Genomic DNA, 24131 nt, shown 5'->3' on the forward strand with positions numbered 1-24131 from the left:
ATGGTGCAAGAAATCCAGGCATATTTGGGATAACCCGTATCAACCACATAATATTTACCCAACAATAAAAATTAATTATATTTTATAATCTAAAAAAATTACAACACACTATTAATTTTATTAATATAACTTCATGATTACCAAGTGGGGAGTGAGGAAAATGCAATCTTGGAGGTACGTATTGCGTCTGACAAACTACGTGAATCATGCAATGTTCCCTCCCATCCAAACCATATCCAGGTGAACCACGTATCAAATGAACATACATCCATCACATTTTGCGTGGGATGATCTTTCCTGCCAGATCAATAAGCAATTTAGTCTGCTACTGGAACCACAGAAGGAATGTGTGTTCCATCTATTGCACCAATACAATTCTTGAACCATGGCATGTACCTTCGATTTCTATGTATTTTTGGTGGTGTCTCATTAAATGATGGAGGAACAATCATTTCTTTAGAGAAGTGTCAGTATATTGTTTCTCCAAAATGTTGGAATTCATTTTGAATGATAAAATTTCTACTATTATGCCCAAGGGTATGTAGAAACATACCTAATTGTTCAAAAACACTACTTTGTCATGTATCTTGTAAGAGATTCCCTTCCTTCAATGCACTTGCCAATCTATAAAATACATGCTTTTGCATACGAAAAAAATCCTAGGCACCTTACAGGAGAGCCTTTTTCTAACATTTCCATCAACCATGCACGTCCTTGCATTTTGGAATTATGCACTGATTGCTTACATAACACCATATCATGATATTCTTGCAAGCAAGCTGCTAATATTACACAATATAAAGCATCTTCGAGTTATTCGAGTGAGACATTATATTTGAGACGATATTAACTCATTAATTAGTAGTCTCAAGATAATATTTAGTATGCTATCATTCTAGGAAAGACAACCAATATAATTCATAATGCATTGTAGCTAACAAATTTATAAGAAAACGTAAACTCTAATAATATAATTCAGAATGCATATTTCAAAATATATTGTCTCATGTCTATTAACAAAAAGAAGTAACAAACAAGTCCACAAAATAGTCCAAAAAATAGATCGACCATAAAAAATAAAAAAAGGTCCAAAAAATCGATCGGCCATCTTTAGCCTTGTAAGAGTAGTCGAGAATAAACAAGTCCCAAAAAACAAAAAATCTTCATATCCTAATCAACTTTCCCTCCACGTCCGTATAATCTACGTTGTGGCCATTTGAGGCGTAATTCAACATCGATCACCACGAAAGCTTCCCTTAATTGTGCATCCAAAAATAAGTCCATTGCCTCCATGTAGAAGTCAATTCTTTCTCCACACCTTCGATTTTCTCCAAAAGAGATTTTGCCTTAGCAAAAGAGTATTGAGTTGGTGGTGGTGGTGGTGGTGGTGGTGGTGATAGTAGTGAAACTTCCTGCATGCGAGTACGTGAAATCTCTACCAAGTTAGTAATTGCATCTTGTATCTCGCCAAGCTATCCTTTTTGGAAGGTTGTCGAATAGGTGGTTGATCAATTATACGCTTCTTTCGACCACTTCTTGAATTGTCATCAGTAGCATTGTTACTAATCTCTATATTCACAGATGAAGGAATATCAGATTGTATAGAATCTAGATTCTCCACTTCTGGCACTTGGGATAGATCAATAGTAGGGAATAATTCATCGTCTTCAATGGGACACCATGTTTTCACGCCAACAGCTGTAGTACCTCCAAAAATCTCATCCAACTCGTCGTCAAAATTCAATGGATGGATCCTAAACCCAACAGCATTTTTGTTATTCTGTATCTAATAAGTTTTTAGTGTTAGTAGGATCAAACTAAAACAGTCAAGCTAAGAAATATCTTATTCTTAAATTACCTTAGTATAGTCCTCCCAACGTTCCTAGCTAGTATTCCAGTGTTTCTAATCAACTTCTTCCACTCACCCCATGAGTCTCTCATGTTATTATATAGATTTTTAAACTTCAACTTATCATACTTCAAACCTGTCCTTTTGTGGAATTCATTGGTGAGATTTTTATAACCAGCAGGATTTAGAGATGTTGTACGGTTGCCTTTCCTCGCCTCTTCCATTACTAATTCGACAAATAATTTCTTATGAAGAAGGGTCCAATTAGCCTTATCTTCTCTTCTTTAGGCTTCTCTTGTGTTACTTGGGTTGTTTCCTTTGTTGTCATCTGTTAAATATGTAAATATTATTGCCTTATTAGTACAACAAATTTGCAATAGACTACAAGAATCAAATCCGAGGTAAAAAAAAAAAAAACTATCATAAAGAGGTTCTTAAAGGTGCAATTTTTTTTAAATGGTTGTCTATTCTGAGTTTGAAATATTCAACAAAATATGAAGGGCTATGTCCAAGTCACCCTATTTAGACCTTTTTTCCTACTTTCTTATCATCAATGGACAGATTAACAGGTAAAGTTTGAATGGTAGGGTGGCAACAAATAATGTTGGAAATCTTGAAAAAGCACCTAACCATCTTACTCCTTCTTTTGTCAAGCAATCCAAATCGGATTGATCAGATGGTTGGGAATGTTTGAACTAAGCATGACTTTAGCAGAAACTGGTGTGGCAATATAATCTTTCTTTAATTTGGTTTTACCAGGGAAAGTTGTAGTTGAAGTTGTTGCAAGTGTGTAGAACAGACAATGGAGTGAAGAAATGAGCTTTCAAGATGTGATTCATTCTGAATTAAAAGCTCTTTCTTCACTCCATTATCTGTTCTACACAATTACAACAACTTCTAACTATAACTCTCCCTACGGCTAAAACCACATTAAAGAAAGAGAGATTATATTGCCACACCAATTTCTTCTAACACCACTCTCAATTCATATGTAAATCACCCACCAAAGAATTAGCACACTTCTTGGAGTGTCATTAATAAAAGTTGGTCTGGCCATAAAAGTTCTCTGAAGAAGAGTGCAGTAAGGGAAAAGGTGAAAAAAGGGTTGCCAAGAGGATGCCTACTTCCATTTAATTAATAGATGTATCTGACCATTTAATTAAGAATAATTATAAAAGCACCCCAATAATTAATAATGGCAACCCACTCCATAGCTGAATTATTTCGTCTTATATAGGTTAAAAGTATCGGAATGAGCTATTTTTTTTTTGTTGGTGAGGATGATATCTATGATGAGGGGATCATCCTCACCAAAAATCAACCCATTCTGAAACTTCTAACCCCATCAAAACAGGTTCAAAAATCGTAAATCATCCTCTTTTTCTTGTAAGCCAGTTTTGATGGGGTTAGAAGTTTTGGAGTGGGCTGAATTTTGGTGAGGATTATCTCCTCTTCATAGAGGTCATCCTCACCAAAAATCAGTTCATTCAGAAAATTTTAACCCATCTAAGACATAAAAAAAAAGTGGCTATGGTGTGGGTTGCCTTTATTAATTCGTGGGGTGCTTTTATACTTAGCATTTAATTAATATGGAGATCTCATTCAAACTTGATCAAGTGTAACTTCATCCATTCTATAATGTTTATGGGTTGAAAAGCACCCAAAAAAAAAAAAAGCAACAGAAGTCCTAGTCACCACATTAAATTTTAAAATGGTTGAAGTTGCTTGTAGATAAAAGGTTATGGGGAAAAAAATAAGGGTTTTATGTTGAAGATGATGGATTAGATAGTGTGAAAAGCTTAAGATAACTGCTTTTTGGAAACCCCTGTTCAGAACCAACAAGTTGAAGCAAATAAACTAAACCCATGTATCAATTCGATGATGCTCTGCAATCCAGTTGTGGCATTGTTTTCATTTTTGAGATTTTGAATCAAGGATTTAGGTTGTATTTTCTCATTTATATCTTCAAATAAAAATGGTTTCAAAGTTGGAATCATGACTAATACAATATTGAAAATTTTGAAATAAACAAAGAAATAGAGAAAAGATAAAGGACGAGATTTACATACCTGAAGAAGATCTGCGAGAACAACGATGGGTTGGGAGAGGAAGGCTTTGGTGAAGAGAGTAGGGTTCACTAGTTGGTTGAAGGTTTCTATTCCTTTTTTGTTTTTTTGGTTTGATTATGAAATAAACATCTGAATAGTCTGAACCGAACGCCATGTTGGATTTTAAAATCTGGTTCTAATATCCGAACCAAACACCCTCGAAGTCTCTACCATCAAATGATTATAGCCAAAGTACCAATGTAGTGGATTGCACATTTGAAAACCCTTTAATATCTTAACCACTAAGACGCTTTGATTAACAAAAACAAAAAATGTTACTTAACAAAGTACACTGCAGTGGGGAGAGAAGAAAGTAACACACCAACGCATGAGGGCAACTTGAAATATTAATCATCTTATTTCACTCGAAACAAAGATGTTAGTAGAATGTGGGCACTGCTGTTGCGGATCTCTGTTCTCACCTGGTTCTTGTTTGTTTTCTTGAGCAGTATGCTTTTCACCCATTTGATCAAGTCTCTGTCCACTGGGAAGATGATTCTTTCTTCTTCAGTGAAAGAGGGCAAAGCTGTGTGGGAGACAAAATGATTACAGGAGAATAATTCGTCCACAAATGGGGACAGAGTGCACCCCCTAAGGAATTGGAGGTTCTCACTGGGGGGTCCATATCATCTTCTAACTGTACATTCCTACGTTTTTCCATCAACCAACAAAATAACTAATCACAACAGCTACCAATACCATACATATATCTTTGTTCTTAAGTTTCATTCTGTTTGGGTTCATCGATTTTGAGCATATTATGCAAAGTTTAACAAAAGAGATCACCAAATGAGTTGGCTTAAAAGAACATTATCATTCAAGCTGCTTCCCATCTGTCTGGTTTCATAACACCTTTTTTCTATCTAGTATTCAGTTAAGAGACCCGTGTCTTCAGCAACTGTACTTCAAGCTTGATATTGGGCGAGAAGAGAGGGGACAAGAGGAGACGAGACGAACATAACCTTCTTGCACAAAACAGCCACCAATATGAATCAAGGTTCTCTCAATACCTTGATTTAAGCAACCTACAGATCCAGATTCAGCTCTCAGACCAATCCTAGCTTCTGTGCATCTTCAGTTTGTTGAGGAGAGCTTCTATTGCCACACAAACTTTTGCTAACACCACCCCCAGAAGTTTGCTAATTCTTTGGTGATTTACATATGAATTGGTGAGGCGTTTGTAAAAGTTGGTGTGGCAACAGAATCTCTCTTTGCTGAAACATGCAAAAACTTCTGAGACTGTCCCCACTACACAAAAAATGCACCGAAATTTGAGTTGGTTCCATAACATCTCAAAATAACTTCCGACAGCTACTCTACTGTCTGTCCTCTCAAGTAACAGAGAATGGTCGAGACTTTAAACCATTAAAATGCTCATTTACAGCTGCATTTGGCAATACACAACACCCTCAAGTATTAAACCATTTCTTTCGTGGTTTCCAACTTACTCTGCATCTACTCCTTGTCAGTCGTTTTTGCTTCATTGCATTTCAAAATAAGAGAATTATTTATCTCCTTGGCTCCTTGTAGGCCTAAAGCATGAGCAAAGATCCTCTTTGCGGCCCCCATATGTTCTTGTTTCAAATTGTCCTTGCTAACAACTCTGCCACGGGTTCCACCACTATTTGCGGATCTATTGTTGGTTGGTTTCTTATGCACCTTTCCTTCACTCGGTGATGCACTACTGGATGAGCTCACTTTTTGGCCAGACATAAGAGTGGTTTCCCGTGAAATTCTCAAGCTCGGATTCAGATGGTCTTCTTTCTTCTCTGTGGTTCTCAATTCTTCATCTTCTTTACTATGTGGAAGGGTGGCTTTCTCATTTGGTGAACCAGAATGGATTCTTTGGCCCAACGCATGCGCAATCATCCGACGCGCAACTACAGGGATGTTACGTGGTGTTGGTGTGACTGATTCTTTGATCTCACTAGCATCCACTGAAAAGATCCGTTCACGAGCAGCGAGATAAGCTGCTTCTCTTTCCTCTAAGGAAGAATGCAAGGAATCTTGATTTTTCTTTAGGGCTGAAAGAAGCAAATACACAGCCTCAGGTTAATTGGATGAAGTGAACTACCTATACATATAAGATGGATGAAATACATCGGTAACAATATTTCAGATACCATTGTAAGCAGAAGTAAAAGAGAAGCTCCAATAGATCATCAATGGCCTAGGTTTCTAAAAGCACATATCCATTGTGCACAGAAAAATTATCGTTATTTGAGTGGAACATAAAATTCTCTGATACATGCCAATTGACTGTATCAAAGAAATCTTTAATTTATTCAAACACTAACTTTCAGTTATTATTTTATATATTACACATATCAATTTTATGTACATCAGCTTATCTAAATGCAGACTTTATAATCAAATACTAGACATGAAGCAAAGAGCTTTAAGGAAGTATATTTCCCAACATAGGAAGTATACTGTATAGATGTGTTAGCATTTGGATTTGTGGGGATCTGAGACTTTGATATGTCCATCAACATGTAACACTTGCGATTTATCTTGTTTATTAATGCAAATGGTTTCTTAAGGTCAGTGTAATGAGTTGAAGTGTGTTCTGATTTGCTTCTAAATTGTTTGCAATATCTCCCATGGCATGCGTACATTTTCCAAGGACGGAAAATTGAGCTATCGTATTAATTGTTTTAGTTTCCATCCAAAATGCTTATAAACCTCTTATTTTGTTTTTTGGGGAATTTTCCATCTTGTTAATGAATTGCTTCCTTCATCTTCCTCCATTCTACTGATTACTTAGTTAAGAATCCTATTGTGATGGTTTCTTGATCATCTGTTAGAACAAAGATGGGAACTTAGATAACGCCCCATACAGATTAGAATACAAACTCAGGGTCAACACTTGATTTGAAAGCAACCAAAATATTGGAGCCCTGCACTCAAGAAAGATGATACCAAGAAACATGCCCTAGAGAGACCAAACCACCACCCACTAGGGCATGAAATGGGTCGGATTTTATCCGAACTCCAAGTGATCCGAAGCTAACGGGTTTGGACCCAAGGATTTGATCCTAATAAAAATATAGGTTGATGTCCCCTGACCCGAGTTGGATCTGGGTCGGATATGGATCCATCCCTGTAGCCACCTAGATCTGAATAATATATTGCTTTGAAAATTAATTTTTAGGTTATTCAAAATATTTTTTTTTCTACTACTTTACTATAACATGAATTCATATTAAATAAAAGAATTATAATGGTAAAATTGAATAAAGTAATTCAGCCAGGTTGTATCCGGATTTAGAGAAAGTAAAATTATTTGGACGTGATTTTAGCTAATAATAGGATCCAAGTTGGATCGAACTGGATATAAAATTTGGATCTGAATATAGATATACTCGGATCCGACCAGAAGACCCATTTTAAGCCCTACAACCCAAAGATATGGAAATAGTAAGAGACAAACTAGGAAGGATTGCTGTACAACCCCATCCACCAGATCTTAGAGAAGATATATTAAGCCAATGCTCAACTAGTACAAGCTCAGTCTCCGAAAGAATGGTTGCCTATAAACAAACACAAATACCCATCATTGAAGAAGCAGCAGCACAAAACCACACATCTATGGTGTTGCCAAAAGTTCTGTATTGTACATGCTCATTAAATTCACTTTGAACCAAAGAAATAGGAACTGAAAATATTGTAGCACAAACATATTTATATCCCATGAAGGTGTGAACTACTATGAAACACATGCAAGTAGTAAAGCAGGCAGCAGTGATAACACCCATGGATGAGGGAAATGCAATACCTGGTAAAGCCTCTTGTCTCCTTAAGATTTGGTGGGAGGTAGTAGTAGGAGATTGATACTCATCATATTGCCACAGAATATCACTAACAAGGATTGAAGGTCTGCAAGTCCAAACAAAAAAGGTTATTCCATCAGTAGGTTGTCTTTATGGGGAAACTAGGCACTTTGACCCAAAGATCTAGGGTTCAAATGACAGAACCATCACTCTTCAACAAAGTGGAACAATTGGAAAAATATGGCCATTCGCCATTAGTTGCAATCAATGGAACTTTTCCGATTACTTATCCAACAAAACACAAATTAAAATTTTCTACAACACAAGATACTTTATAAAACCTTAGAAAATTTCTACACATGATGGTTGTTAACTTTCTTACTAGAAACAAATGAAAGTTGCCTCACCGCCACAAGTTTTCATGATTATGTTAAAAATACAGAAGGAATGCTGCTTAAACACACTCCTCATTGCTGCACAACTCTATATGAAATGATCTACAAAACTAATTAATTAAAAATACAGAATCTTGCAAGTAAAACAGCTACTCTCTGAAATTCACTAGTCCATGCACTTCTTAGGTTCAAAGTATATCAACCAAACTTAAATCTCTCTCTAATATTTTTACAATTTCTCTCTAATGTTGCTATTAAATAATCACATAAATTTTATCCTCATTAACTCCCTACCTCCCTCTTTTGAAAAGCTTACACTATCTATAATATTTTTACAATCTCTCTCCAGTGTTGCTATTAAATAATCACACTAATTTTTCTCCTCATCATTGAAACCCACAATATCCCCCCTCCCTCCTTTGAAAAGCTTACACTATCTATAATATTTTTACAATCTCTCTCCAGTGTTGCTATTAAATAATCACACAAATTTTTATCCTCATCATTGAAACCCACAATATCCCCCCTCCCCCCCCCCGCGGCCCCCCCCAAAATAAAAAAAATGTTTATACCCTCACAAAGAGGGGTTCAAATTCAATTTGGTATGCATCTCGACAACAACTTTCAACTATTGCCTATTAAACAGGACAGTTATCCCCTCCCCCAAAGTAATCCCCTAACAAAGAGGAGTTCAAATTCAATTCAGTACACATCTAGACGACAACTTTCAACTATTGCCTTTTCTCTTCTCCTCCTTTCCAACAATACCCCTCCAACTTTATTGCCTTGCTTTCTCTAACCCCCTTTTCAAGAACACCCTTCAACTTAATATATTGCCTTCACTCTTCTCCCTTTTTTTTCCAATAATACCCTTCCAACTTTATTGCCTTCTCATGCCGATAGGAACGAGCAAATTCTAATCAACTTGAAAGACACATTACATAAAACAGAAATTTCATTAGATTCAAGACAAAAATCCCATTAGACTCACATGTGAATCTAGTTATACTTACTAACAAAACTACTCGCAACAACACTCAACAAAACCAAACCTAAAATTCCATTACATACTATACTATGTGACAGGAATAAGAACAACTCCAACGGCATTTCAAATTGGGATGGCAATCATAAAATATAGAATCAACTATAAAAACATGTCTCAACACTTGTGCTATCCATCCTCTAAATGCCAGATTTACATTTAGCAATCATATTTTTTGAGACAATAAAATGCAAAAATGCCAAATTTGGCACGATGCATTCCAATGCATCATCCCAAATTTGTCTTTCGCAAATTCTATTTTTCTCATTTTCTCCTACCAACCACCTATCAATCACAACCATTCTTCCTACCAACAACAATTCACAATCATTTATCCTACTAAAGACCATTCCTTCTATTTGCTATATATTCAACATTTTTTTATCCTCAATATTAATATTCTAACACTACAATGAGTAATTTGAGGAAAGTCATTTTTAAAGGAGACTTCGATAAATCTTCATCCAATGAAGATCGGAGAACGTATGTGACGTAACTTTTGCATCAAAATTCTACAAAATTAAAAACACAACAAGACAACCAATCAACTCGACATATTGGTTCTTCTAAAGGTCGACGAAACATTTATCGTGATAGAATTTCCAACTGCGTCTCAAATTGGTATGACAATTCTAAAATATAGAATCTCCTATAAAAATACATCTCCAACACTAGTGCTATCCGTCCCTCAAATTGAGCATATTCCAAATTTGGAATCGGAAATAGCATATCTCAAATGTTGAGATAGTGCATGACATCATCCTTTTTAAATTTCCATCAATCATCTCAAATTTTGAAAAAGTCAATATTTTGAATTTTTATTACAGAGTTACCATCAACGGCTCTGATATCAACATGTATTTACAAGAATGCCATAAAAGGCTATAAATTGGTATTATAAATATTTGACTATTTTACCCTCTAACGGTTATAAAAGATCTTTTCAATGTTTTTGGCAATTTTACCCTCCAAGAACATTTCAAAAAAATATTCGTTATATATGCCCTATCCAATCTCATTGTTTGTAGTATGCTATTTTCTATTTGCTTTCTTTTGTTCTTGAAATTTTTATCTAAAAACTTTTATTTTTCAAAAATATGGAAGACAATCAACACCTCAATAAGAGGGGAAAATCATTCACGGTTACTCAAGATAAATTAATTTGCAATGCCTGGTTGAGTATCACTCAAGATCAAGTTGTTGGCAACTCAAACACAAATCAATTTTTAAAATCGGGTGTTTCAAATTACATCGACGGTCAAATTGCACGAACACAGGCTTCTTTCCAATATTATTGGGGCATTATCATGCAGAGTTGCAATACATTCCACTGGTACCTCACACAAAATGAAAATAGACAACAAAATAGAATAATTGAAGCGAGCAAGGTGAGATTTTCATTAATATTCCTAATAATTAACTTGTGTTTACATTTCTAATTTTTTTAATCCATCTTTAGGTTTTTCAAGAAAAATTGTTGTATCATGAGATTAAGAACATAGAATTTTCTTTGGAGAATTGTTGGGCAATCTTACAACATAGCATTCATGCTCTCCACAAGAAGACAAACTCTTACAACAAGAAACACACATTTCTCTCAATTCCCCGACCAAATCCAAAAAGATGTAGCATTGACCCCCCAAGAACTAAGAGGCATATCTAAAGGAAGCCCGAAAAAACAATCATGTAGGAAAAGCAAGATTGCAGATGCTTTGAGATCACATTTTTGTGATTTAATGGAAAAAACTTAACAAACAAACATGTGGCATTGAAGAGAGAAGCCAAAATAGAAGAAAGAAAGATAAAAGTGGTGGAGGAGATGAATAAAAAGGAGTAGAAAGAGAAAGATGACATAAAAATTATGATGATGGATACTTCCAACATGGGGACTCAAGTAAAAGCTTATTATGAGTATCACAAGAATAGATCTTGGCCAAACTATAGGCACGTTGAATTTTTAATTTTTATGACTTGAAGCTTTTTAAAATACCATGCATCACATTAAGAATATTTTTATTCATAGAACAATAAATATTGCAAACACATACAGTTAAACACTCATTCAAACTCCATAAATATTACAAACACATACAATTAACACTCATTCAAAGCCCTTCTCGTGACCACACGTGTTTGATAAGGTCATTGTGAAGTGTATATGATAGATTACAAAAGATAGAACCATATGGTGACACGCAATTAACTTTATGAATAAAAATTGTCTTGTGAGACTTGAACTTGAGCTTCTGTTTCATGTGCATTATATTCATTATTTATAGAATCATCACGTTAATCTTCAATAATTATGTTGTGCAAAATAACACGACTTTATGATGTAGTTAAGATCTTCATGACTCCAAAATTAGGTCAACCCTCGTACAATAGGAAAACATTCTTGGAGTACCCCCAAACATTCTTTTCAAATCTTCTCGATATGCCTCTGGCATTTTTACAAATAATTCGTTCAAGCCTTGAGGTTGGGAAATCATTTGGACAATGGTTGCCCATACCATCAATAAGATAATATCCCACTGATGAATTGGAGACCATTGATGGTGTAGTTGGGAGCAAGAGCACGGCCTTCACTTCAACGAGCTCGAAAAAAACATGGGATGGATCAGGAACGTTGAGATCATTGTGGGACTCAGGCATGCAATATCCACAAGTCATACGACGCCATTACCTCAAGTATAATTGTCGGTTCATGTACATGGTCGATTTATTATCCATGCCATACAACCAAACATTTTCTCATATCCAATGCATACAAGCCAAGCTCCCAGCATTCCAGGAAACTCATGTTTCTCCCCCTTTTGTAGTAGTCTAACAAGTAACAACATATGCCTCTATTGATAATTTAAGATATTCTTCTTCAAAATTATTAATGATTGCTCTAAAAAATCTCTTCAAATACTCGATTGTCATACTTTCACCAATTCTCACATATTCATCCACAACATCAATAGGCATGATAACCCGACATTTCCAATAATGTCATTCTTTTGAACGAAACAATCATCATGCTTTTGCATAGAATTTAGGATACGAAGAAATAATGGACGATCCAATCGCTTTTAAAAAATATTCGCTAGGTAGACAAGATTCTCAGTGAAATAATCTTTAATTAATCTCTCATTGCAGGAGATTCTATTATAATAAATGTTTCGTTGACCTTTTAAAGAACTGACATGTCGAGTTGATTAGTCATCTTGTTACAATTTTTATTTCGTAGAACTTTGAAGCAAGAAATTGTACCACATTCGTTATCTAATTTTCATTAGATAAAAGATTCATCAGAGTCTCCTATCAAAATGACTTTCTTTAAATTACTCAAGTGGTGGAATATGAATATTGATGATAAAAAAATGTTGAAAATTTATAAAAAATAGAATGAATGGTGGTTGGTGGGATAAATGGTTGTTGATAAGAAGAATGATTGTAATTGATAGGTGGTTAGTAGGAGAAAAATGAGAAAAATAGAATTATTAAAGGAAAATTTGGGTTGATGCATTGCAGTTTATTGTGCCAAATTTGCCATTTTTGCATTTTATTGTCTCAAAAATAATTGCTAAAGGTAAATTTGGCGTTAGTATTGAAGATTCTCTAAGGGTATCACTCCATACCCTGCAATAGCTAAAAATAGAAAACCTAATAAGCTTGACAATCTTCCTATTGCTTTCCTTCTTTTCTTTTCCCTTTCTTCCTTTTTTCTGTTTTGGAATTGCCACACACCACATCAAGGATGCCCTAGCTGCCCTCTCTCCCTCCTCTTCTAATCGTCCCCTTGGATACCCTGTCTTCTTTCACCTTTGATTACCTTGAAGAGCTAAGGGCTTTCGAAACCTTTTTTTTGCTTAAAACTGGTGCCATACCCTTTGGTCATGATTTACTAAGAGAGACTAACATAAAATGACTTAAATGCCATCATCTTCATCCTCTATCTAAAAACCCCTTGATTTTTCTTTTCTTTCTTTTTTGGGACAGGGAATTAAATCCCTTAATTTACAAAAATAGATGGGCCCCACACTGACACATATGGCCCAATTCAACTCTCTCTAGCTTACTTTCTCCCTAAAAAAATATTTTATCCTCCACTAAAATATACTATCCGTCACCTTCAAAACTCGAGTCACTGCAACACTAGCACCTTGTTCAAGCCAAGGTAATAAAACCAAAAGAAAGTGAAAAGAACAATTGCAATTTATTAGACTTGTTTCAATGAAAAGGATTGTTGTGTAATTGATATAGCATCCTTCCTCCAGATCTAATTTGATGATTTTGGGCCAAAATACGACTTGGTCCAGTGGGATTCATTAAGTATCAATTAGCAATAACATTGGAGATTGTCATATTAGAACCATATCCATGCTCTTGTCCTAGCAAAACAAGGTTGGGCATCGACTCTGACCATAACAAATAAGCTAGTCACACATGGGTGCCAAGTCCAATATAACAAAATTTGGTCCATGTTATTGATTCATATCCAATTAGCTCATATTGCATGAGCTACAAAACATTATGATGCAAGACGGTGAGGGAAGAAAATGAATATGTGGATGGGTTAGGAAATTTGGTTTGGGAATTGGGTATGGGTTAAGGATTTTGGCTACAATAGGATTACCTAAAAAGTTTCAAGTAAACCCCAAGGGATTAATTACAACATTCTGAAATTACAATTAAGGATTTAGGTTCAAAAGATAAAGGAAAGGGTTAAAGATTGAGGTTTGTAAATTAAAAATTAAAGGTTGTGGGAAAGAGGATTCAAAAATTCAAGATTTAAGAATTCAGGATTTATTGAAAAATCAAGGGAAAAAAAAAACAGAGTTTATGGGTTGGTTTCTTGAAAGGGTTAGAAGATTAAAGAAAAAAAAATGATATTTTACCTTGGAATCACCCCAATGATTTCCATGGCATCACCACGTTGAATGCACCAACATCCAAACAATAAAAAAACATAAACTTTCTTTATTCTATTCATAACTCTATCAATAATCCTTAATACAATCTATAAATATAGAAAATCAACCAAGAGTCCTAATAAAAATAAAATACTAAATAAATAACCTAAAAGGCAAACTAAATTTACCAAACTAATACCCTAAACATTATACTAAGACTATGAGCCAATAAAACATGAAAATAAGCCTAAAAACATAAAAATAATGTCCTAAAACAAAAAATCAAATAAAAATAAAATCTACTCTTTAAGCTTTGATGTCCCCATCCCATTAGGTTTGATTTGGGCATCAAAAGCCTATACAAAGGCGATAAAAAGGAGGTTAAGTATTGGCAAGTCTCACCTAGCAGATGCACACTAACTGTTTTGGGTTCTAGAAGCATAGGTCATAAAAATGTGGACTAGTAACAATGTTATCTTACCATTTAGCAGATAAATCCAATATTTGATCACAACCACTGAAACCACAATGCATCGGCTCATCAATCATCATGGTTGTAGGGATCATGATTGAGTCATGTCCCTTAGTTTCATTCAATAGTTCTTTTTCTTACTTCTTGTTACTTATTAGTGTACAATTCTGACAATTTGTGTTAACTTTCTTCATGTTGTTTCCATCCTTGTACATCTTTCCAATGGTGAATAAACAAATCACTTATGTCTAGATGCACTTCACTACTACTACTACTAAGCCACACTATGTTTATGGATGAGGATACCCATTGACTTTATTAATAACTACTGATAGTTAGATTTTAGAATTTTTTTGGTTTGATTATTTTTTGGTAGTTAATTCGATCATCTATTTATGAGCAATCATAATAAATTTTGTGTGTAGGTCCACTAAGAGATAGGATGAATATTCATGGGGTACATGGGCCTAAAAGACTGTCACAATCCATTTTGAGAGGGAATGACAGGAAACCTATTGTATTGTGTTAGTTATTACAACCAATGGAGAGAAAAGACGGTGATAGAAGGTCGAGAGGGAGCAAATGAAGGTGAAATCATGAAAGCAAGGGGATAAGTTATTCCTCTACTTCACATAAACCACTGAGAGGAGAGAGAACGAAGCAAGTAGGAAAAAAACATATATTGGTTTTATATTTATATTCTACAAATTGAAAAAATAGTAAGATATCTGTTTGTATCACGGAAATACTGCGGTATATTTGATTTTAGCTTTGATATATCAAGATACATGTTTTTATGTGACTCGCTACGCTCGGAAGATTGCCGGCCATTGACATCTTGAGAAAGAAAGAGTTTTACTTAACCAATTCTTGCTGCCTTTGCAAGTCAGATGGGGAATCAACAAATCATTTGATTTTACGTTGCCCTTCAGTGGTGGACTTTTCACCAAGGCAAAGCAGATTTTTTGGGATTTGGTAGTGCCTTTTGCAATGTGTTGGTTGATTTGGAAGGAGAGGAATCAAAGAGTGTTCGAGAATAAAGGAAAAGAGATGCATGACATGGTTTTGGAAGTCATAGCCTTGCTATTTTTTTGGTGTAAAAGATTTAAAGAGTTTAGGGGTATTTTCTTTGAAGACTTCTTAGTTAGATGGGAGAGGGTTTGTAATATAGATATGGGATAATGTTTTCTCCTTTTTTCGACGGCTTGCTTGCCTTTTGGTTGGTTTGTATTTTTTCCTTTCAGCTCATCCCTTCAACCTCCGTTTTGATTTATGAAATTATCTTTACCTATCAAAAAATATGTTATTTATCGTGAATAATAAATATTTTGTGATGTATATGATTTTATTGAAAAAAAAATTATCAAATAATTTGCAATAGAATTTCTATACCTAAAATCATAATTTGCAAATGAAGTTGGGTTCAAGGGGGTTTGAGCCTGGGACGTGGGTACAACACCCCACACATCTTACTACTAAGCTAAGTTGGCACTTCAATTATACTCGAATTATTCTGAATAATTAATAAGTTGTGATACCTCAATTATACTCAAATTATTCTGAAAAATTAATAAAAACGGCTGAATTAGACGTTTCCAACTTATTTGTATTTTCTGCATATAAAACACAAACTTACTATAGTTGGGGTATCATATAGAGTACAACACTATCACCAGTATTTCAATGACATTTATCTAGACCAAATCATTGCAATTATAAATAATAAATATTAAAAAAAATGTCGATCAAACAATTACAAGAATGCATATTACATTCAATTACAAAACATTCCAAAACTAGAAAATTGACATGCTACTTGTGTGCAAAATATGAGTCATAAAATCATGTCAAAGAAGAAAATTTACAACAGTTGCTATGCCAACCAAAGGTTGTATAGAACTTTTCAGCTTGCTTTGAAGCTAACATAGCAGGAATGGAAGACTATGAAATGAAAATATGACAATAAAGGTTTCCGGAAAAAAAGGCTATGGTACTTCAACATACATTGATGATTCTGGGCATCTCTCCAAAATCAAATGACGATTGTCTCCTTCACCAACAGATTCATGGGCGAACCTACACATGAAAACAACAATAAAAACCATTGAAACAAACAGTAAAGTGACCCATGTGAATTGGCATCTGCATAGACTGGAATGTAGGAACAAGATTTGTTTAGCCGAACCCATACCTGTGGGCTAAGGCTTGATGGTGAATGGGAAACAATTCAATTTCATTTTAAGTTATGATAAAGTGACATACCCAAAAATATCTGCAAGACGATGCAAAAGAAGACGGTTGTAAGGACTCATCGGTTCCAGCTCCAAGATGGCATCTGGACTGCAGTCAAACATGTTTTATTGTAACTTACATATCCCACATTTCAACAAAACTTTGTTTTTCTTGTTAAGTCATTACAATAAAACTTCAGACTCCCAGTTTTAGACTTATGGCAGTTCTGGAGAAAAATTGGTGAAGGGTTCAGTTCCTCTACGCTACCATGTACTCATCCACTTGACTATCACGATATACATGATCTCATCTTCCTTCTTTATTGGAAATTCTTGCAGTTGACTATTTTGTACTGGAAATAAAGTTGAAAATAACCTCACGTGTTGGAATTTAAATCAAATAACATAAGTGTCTCCAAAGAAAACCATAGGAAGCTCACAAGGATCAGAGAGTGCCCAATACTTTTAGGGAAGTTTGGGTTTGTCACATACAAGTGTGCAACACTAGGGCTAAACATAGAAATAATTTCAATACAAATTGAAGGTATTATGAAAATAGCAGTTATGGTTCGAAGTTCCATTCCATTTCATGATGTTTCGGTGAAACATTATGATTTTTACCAAGACTGAAACAAAAGTATGTTGAAAAGAAAAGTAGAACTTATCGTCACACAGTAACAAACCTTCCCAATCCTTTTAGTATAAATTACCTTGTATCATTCTGAAGGAAGTCAACCAAGGCTTCTTCAACTGAGAGTATAAGATGCTTGGACGTTAAATTATCCTTGATGAGAAAAGCCAACTCCTCAACCTGCAGGTTTATCTTGGTGATAAAAACATATTTGGAGAACAAAAGAAATTCAATATAAGAAAACCATTAAAATTAAGGAAGCCACAAATAAAGTCAAAGCCTCATAGTTTATCTCAATGTTTATATCATTGATAAATATGTTTCATATCCTTTTTAGACCCTAAGGTTCCCTATTGTATCATACACTTCTTGCAATGTTTCCCATGGAGCCCTCTCTTTTTGAAGTAAAAGGTCCAAGCATGGTTTATATCATTGATACATATGCTTCATATCATTTTTACACCCTTAAGGTTTACCTATTGTATCATAACTTCTTGCACTGTTTCCCATGAAGCTTTCTCTTCTTTTTGAGGTAAAGTCCAAGCACAGCTTACTGATCATGTTTTAGACGTAAGTGTGTACTAGTTCAAGAAGTGGCCTAATCAGGAATGTAGACAATGGAAATGTACAAAAAAAATATGAAAGAAACAAATTTTTCTTTTTTTTTTTGATAGGTAACAAAATTTATTAATAAAGTGGTCATGAAGAGAAAGCACAAAGAGAAATTAAGAACAAGCAATACAACAAACCCAATCCCAAGGAGCGATAAAATCCGCAAAGAAAACACCCTAAACTCCACAAAAGCCTTGGACCAAAAGAAGAGACAAGAGAGAACCGACAATACCACCTCCGACACTTCCACACCTTTATCTTCAAAGCACCTGCTGTTCCACTCATTCCAAATTACCCAAGAAAGGGAAAAAGGAAAGAGCCTCCACAGCACTCTATTCACCGTCCAAAAAGGACTCACGAAACACATTTTTCTTGTGGAGGTGTAGCAAAGAGAAACACATTTTTCCGTTTATAACAATGTTATATATCACTTATCATCCTTAGCAATAGAGGTGTAGCAAAGAATGTGACAACATTCCATTGAAGTATTCTAAGGGTCTGTTTGATAGCATGGACATTCATTCTCCATGGATTTTGAAATCAATGGAAAAATGGGTAGGGTGGAAAAACCAAAGTTATTGTTTGATTACATTTAGAAAATACAAGGGAAAAATTAAGAGGAAGAACTGAAGAAGAAGGGGGTGAGGAGGGAGGGAGAGATAGAGGGGCTAGAGCAAGGGGTGACAAAAAGAAAGGGAGAGAGGTGGGAGCAGAGTAGGGTTGGGGTGGGGTGGAGGGGGGAGGAGAAAGAAGAAGAAGTAGAAAGGGAGGGGAGATGCGGCGACGATGGGAGAAGAAAACGAAGAAGACAGGGTGGGCAACCGGCACTAGAGATCTACGTCGATGGTGATCGGCGGTGGTGGTGGTGGTTGGGAAGAAGAAAATGATGAGAGATGAGGGTTTAAATTTTAGGGATGGAATTTGGGGGTGGATTTTTGGAGGGTGAAAATCCATTTTCCATGAAAAAATCCAATCAAACACTAGGAAAATGAATTTCCAACCCATACTAGGTTTGTGGTATTACCACTCTTAATTTTACCAAGCTATCAAGTTGTTACCTTCAACTCATACTAGGTTTGTGGTATTACCACTCTTAATTTTACCAAGCTATCAAGTTGTTACCTTCAACTCTTATCTCTATTATTTATTTATTTTTTGTAGGTGTACGTGTGAAGGCAAGGTTTTGATCTAGGTATGTCATATTAACATGCGTGGACTTTACCACATCACCAAAGTGCCACCTTCAATTCCAAGGTGTTTATTTAATCAAAACCTTTAGAATCCTACTGCAAGATAATCAATGCATACACATAGCCATTGATTGGGTGATTAAATGGACATGAATGCACGATACAGGAAGCACAAACCAGAAATGGTGTAGTTTCACACCTGATATAGTAAGAACTAAGTGTTGCTTTTTGATCAGTAACAAGCCTTATAGAATGTTATTGAAATTGCATTTGGACCTAGTGTTTTGCCTTCATCAGTCATCATTACAAGCATTTATTTTTCTTTAAGCCAGTTTATCGCTTGTACTTCTAAAGAGAGAAAAGAGGCCCAATGCCTGGAAGGCAGAAAATTTCTTTCCCTAAAAAAGATGAATCTACTTCCAGGAAAATGTTTTATCTTCTTCTAGCTTCTAGCATTAGCATATAGAAGAAAGAACTTTAAGTTAAAACCTACGTTAATCCATTCGATTCTCTGTATTTTTTTTTTTTATCAAACTTATCTCTTCCTTACAAATCACAGACGCCATTTCTTTTTTCAGCTATACCATTTTGGACCTCCCTAATGATGGACAAGGTCGTTTCCTCCTTGAGATTTAAATCACCCAATGCTTGGGTGATTTCTCTTTTTGAGATTACAATGCGAACACCAATTTCCAGACTTTCAATACAATGTCTTTGTTTTCCACTTATCGTGGGTATCCCCACCTTTCGAGTGAGACTAGTCACATGCACCGCCCCCTCGAAAAGTCCTACATACAACTGGTTAAGTCGAGGGTCAACTGGACCCTAAAGGATGGCCCCAAGGAATTCATTGCTTCGTGGGGTTTCGAACACTTGACCTACCCTTCCTGGGGAGCTTATCAAGGCTCGGCTTGCCACCAACCCCAATACAATGTGAATGAAATTTTTTCACAAGAAGAGCAACTTGATTATATGGCATCTCATATTCATAAGAAACCTTGTCAAGAAAAAGATTACGACTTGAAGACTTGACCATCAATCTAAATGAAAAAGAGAAGTGACTTGCTAAAGATACCTGAAAAGGGAACATCTCAATGAGATCGTCTATTCTAATACAAAGGATGAAGGGGAGTTTCCTCCAAGGGATTTTATTTGGGGAAAATCAGTTAGTCCAATGGTAGACGCATTTATTTTGAAGCTAATACTAGGCAAGATACTGATAGTTAATCAATTTAATTATATTTTTTTAAGACAAAGTGTCCCTACTACTTTTGGAAGTAAGACTAGTCCCTCCAAATACCCCAGCCACCACAAATTGGCATACTGGTTATAATCGTCAACAACTTAAATCATTGAAAAATGATGACTAAGGCTCATTGCATAATGTGCAAAGCAAGTGAAAGAGTCAACTACCTATTTATTAATTGTGATGTTGCATAAGTAATAGCACTTTCGTCTCTTTGTTTCATTTCAACATGGTAACCCAAACAATGTGCGCAACAACTTTGTCACTTAACAGAAAGGACCAATTGGTCAAAAAGGAAAGAGCCTATGGACTTTGATGCCATTGCCCATATATCTAATTACCAATCAAAATCAGGGAAAAGAAAAAAAGAAACGAAGCAAAACTCAAAGGAATGATTCATTCAACAAGACAATTGCAGCTGCCAAAGGTAAGAATGAAGCCTTACACTAAGAACTCACGTATTCAAAGATACTCAAATAAAACAGGAAATAGACTACGAAATGCTCCAACAACCCACACTATGCCCCTATTTATAGATATTTTTTCAACCCCCTCCACCCTTCCCAGAAAGATGACTAGGTACATTAAGCCCTTGACAAAGAAAATAATCAAATGTTCTCAACTACCCTAATAAGTTCCTAGGGTCTTCCATTATGGCTGTTTGGTTGAGAACAAATGAAGCTTGGGAAAGCTCCCAATGCCCAATTCCCAATTCCCATGAACTACTGTTTTACATGTCCTCAACTCTTTTACCGAATTGGGCCCTCAAATCCTCAACTCCCATATCACTTGCGTTTTCCCAGATTATCTCGTTCGCCCTCCAATGAAGAACACCCACAATAGGATCCTAGATAGTATAGACAATTTTGATCCACTTCAAGGGGGATCGTCCTCTAACTTAATTAATTTATTTTTATTAATTGCTAGAAAAAAAACGAATTACATTCTCTAATATATATAAAGGAAGGATTTTGACTCCAACGTACAAATATTAGACTTCTAATTTAATAAAACTTCCTATATTAGTAAAATAGAAAGAATCCTAAACTAATAAAATACCTAATTAGCAGCTAGATTCCTAAATTATTAAATAACATAGTTGTATATCCTAAATATACTAAAATAACGTACCGTAACATCCATCCCCCTCTTCAAAACAACTTGTCCTCAAGTCGGAATAATTTCAAAAGCAACTTCATCCTTCAACAAATCCGCATCGATCTCCAAAAGTAGTTGAAGTTTTTTGCAACGATGTCCTAGTTTGAAAAGTTCGTCGCAATTGAAACAATGACCTTTCAATCGCTGCTCTACTTGCTCTGCCAGGAAAAACCGATTAATAGGAGGAAGCCCAGGAGGTGCCTTTGGCTCAAGAGCTGTTGCTCAGCAAAATGAAAAATTTTGGGTTACCTTAATCATTTCTTCTTGGCAAATAGCCAAGTCGAATGCTTCAATTAGTGAACCAGGCCTAAGTAACTAAACTCCAGCATGAATGTCATCACGTAAGCCCAAGAAAAAAAAAAAATTAAAAATGATTCTAGTAAATCGATAACCCGATTCGCAAACTTTTCAAATAGGCCTTGAAATTCACGAACTGTATCAATTTGTTTGAGTTTAGATAATGCCGCACCCGAATCCGTGAACTCCAGAGAGCCAAAGCAAGACCATATGGCCAGAGTGAATTGAATCCATGTGACATTAACCCAATCGAACGAGTCATCCAACGATACCATGCTATGGCTATGGCGTCTCCGCCTTGTTAATTTTTTACTCTTTACTGTACATTAGCAATAGCACGTGGCCCTTCTTAAATTGGTGGTTGATCTGCAACCAAACACTCCAGGCTGGTTTAAATTGCCTACATCCCTTCTTTCAACTTGTGAATATCAGTGTTTATTTGATCAAACCAAGGCTCAAACGAGTCGATTTTCTCACTCAACCCCTTACCAATTACCATCTTTGGCACCAAGATCTTTTGCACTGATACTTGATAATAGGATCCTAAATCCTATAGGCAATTTTGATCCACTTCAAGGGGGATCTTCCTCCAACTTAATTAATTTATTTTTATTGATCGCTTGGAAAAAACTTATTACATCTTCTAATATCTATAAAGGAAGGATTTTGACTCCAACATACAAATATTAGACTCCTAATTTAATAAAACTTCCTAAATTAGTAAAATAGAACGAATCCTAAAATAATAAAATACCTAATTAGTAGCTAGATTCTTAAACTATTAAATACCATAGTCGTATATCCTAAATATAATAAAATAACGTATCCTAACACTCAACGCAAGGTTGGGCTCCCATGTGAGCCACACGTCCTCCCCATTGAACCTGAAATTATTCCCTTCTTTAGCATGTTGCCCAAATGGCTCCCATATGACTATATTATGTGCCATTAATACTCTTTTCAATGATGGACTTGCTATCATTACCAATGTGATCGGTATAGTTATGGGATCAAATGGTTTGAAACCAGCCAATGGTGTAGCATTTCTCAACTTGTTAGTTGATGGAGGTAAATATGTGGTTTGATTGGCAACCTCGAAGGATGATTGGTTTGACTTGCATCATCTTCCCACTTGTGCTTTCAAACTGATTACATACCCATTGATCTTGGTCTTCTGTAAAAGGCTATTCAAAATGACCAAAACATCCTGGTCTTCAAACTTTAGGAAAAAAATCCTAGATTTTCACCCCAAAAACCCATTCTATGAAACCTCAAGGGTAAAAAATTTCCCCCTCATCTTTAACATTAAGATATTATTTTTCCTTCAACCTTCAAACCTTAATAACAAGATAAAAGTGACAAAAACAACAACCAAACTGATTTTGTTTTTTTTTTTTTTTAAATCCAAATATTGGGTCCAAAGTTGATAAATTTTCGGTTCTGCACCTTCCCAATCAATCAATGGGTCAATAAATGATATTTTTAGTACCATTGCCTAGGTGTTGCCTTAGACTACATCGCTCAACATGAACAATTCCCAGTTTTATTTTTTTATTTTTATTTTGTGAAAAATTGTTTGCTTTTCAAATAAAAATTTTGAGTATTAAATTAATACAAACAAATGGAAGAAAAAAAAACTTGATTTTGTTGTCGCAAGAAACGTTTTGCGAATTGTGATTGGAACCTTTACTTTAAAGAACTTCCAAGAATTAGAAAGTGTGCAAAATTTACATATAGAAAGAGAGAGAGAGAATAAAAAAGGGGCGCTGTTACTTACCATTGCAAATTGGGTCATTTTAATGGCGACTGATTTCTTGCTGATGTAAGGAAAGTAAAACCCTAGAGACCGATTAGTGCGGAGAAGAGACAGCGATTTTTGAAAGAGAAGGGGGGTAACGTAACCTATATGTTATCCAAAATCCAAACCATGGTTTTAATACTCGGTTAGACGACTCGTCTCGAATCGCAAGACGAGTCAACTCGTCGCGGAAACCATTTAACTCGATTTGCAATTATTTACTCAAGTATTTATATGAAAATTATTATAATTTCTTTTATATATATAGAAAATAAGGTAGATTAGAAAGTGTTTAGTAATAAAATTATATTTTATTTAGACAATAAATATTTATATTTTAAAAAAAATTAATTATTTTGACGTCTATCTGTTTTGTTCATGAACGATATTTAAAACCATGACCCAAACACCATACGTGCTTCCAAATT

General features: G+C 35.2%; 2 protein-coding genes across 4 annotated transcripts; both read right to left on the reverse strand.

Annotated features, from left to right (window-relative positions):
- Window positions 1-954: 954 nt before the first annotated feature.
- On the reverse strand, window positions 955-4058 carry LOC147382481 (uncharacterized). The gene is made up of 3 exons (XM_086427625.1): window positions 3919-4058; window positions 1859-2177; window positions 955-1754 (listed from the first exon to the last, which is right to left on the reverse strand). Exons 2-3 carry the CDS (start codon window positions 2071-2073, stop codon window positions 1436-1438), a joined length of 534 nt encoding a protein of 177 aa, XP_086283751.1. The 5' UTR covers window positions 2074-2177; window positions 3919-4058; the 3' UTR covers window positions 955-1435.
- A 114-nt stretch (window positions 4059-4172) lies between these two features.
- Window positions 4173-23807, reverse strand: LOC147382482 (uncharacterized). Of its 3 annotated transcripts, XM_086427624.1 has the most exons (7): window positions 21858-23590; window positions 21582-21766; window positions 17482-17582; window positions 16803-16880; window positions 16545-16616; window positions 7736-7836; window positions 4173-5981 (listed from the first exon to the last, which is right to left on the reverse strand). In XM_086427624.1, exons 2-7 carry the CDS (start codon window positions 21591-21593, stop codon window positions 5413-5415), a joined length of 933 nt encoding a protein of 310 aa, XP_086283750.1. In that variant the 5' UTR covers window positions 21594-21766; window positions 21858-23590; the 3' UTR covers window positions 4173-5412. The 3 variants fall into 3 exon arrangements, with proteins under 3 accessions (XP_086283750.1, XP_086283749.1, XP_086283748.1); XM_086427623.1 differs by lacking the exons at window positions 21582-21766; window positions 21858-23590 and adding an exon at window positions 23683-23807; XM_086427622.1 differs by lacking the exons at window positions 21582-21766; window positions 21858-23590 and adding an exon at window positions 23683-23797 and having other exon boundaries at window positions 17482-17594.
- Window positions 23808-24131: the final 324 nt, after the last annotated feature.

The sequence above is a fragment of the Akebia trifoliata genome, chromosome 16 (genome assembly GCF_017979445.1).
Source record: "Akebia trifoliata isolate Shusen 1 chromosome 16, ASM1797944v1, whole genome shotgun sequence".
Taxonomy (NCBI): Eukaryota; Viridiplantae; Streptophyta; class Magnoliopsida; order Ranunculales; family Lardizabalaceae; genus Akebia; species Akebia trifoliata.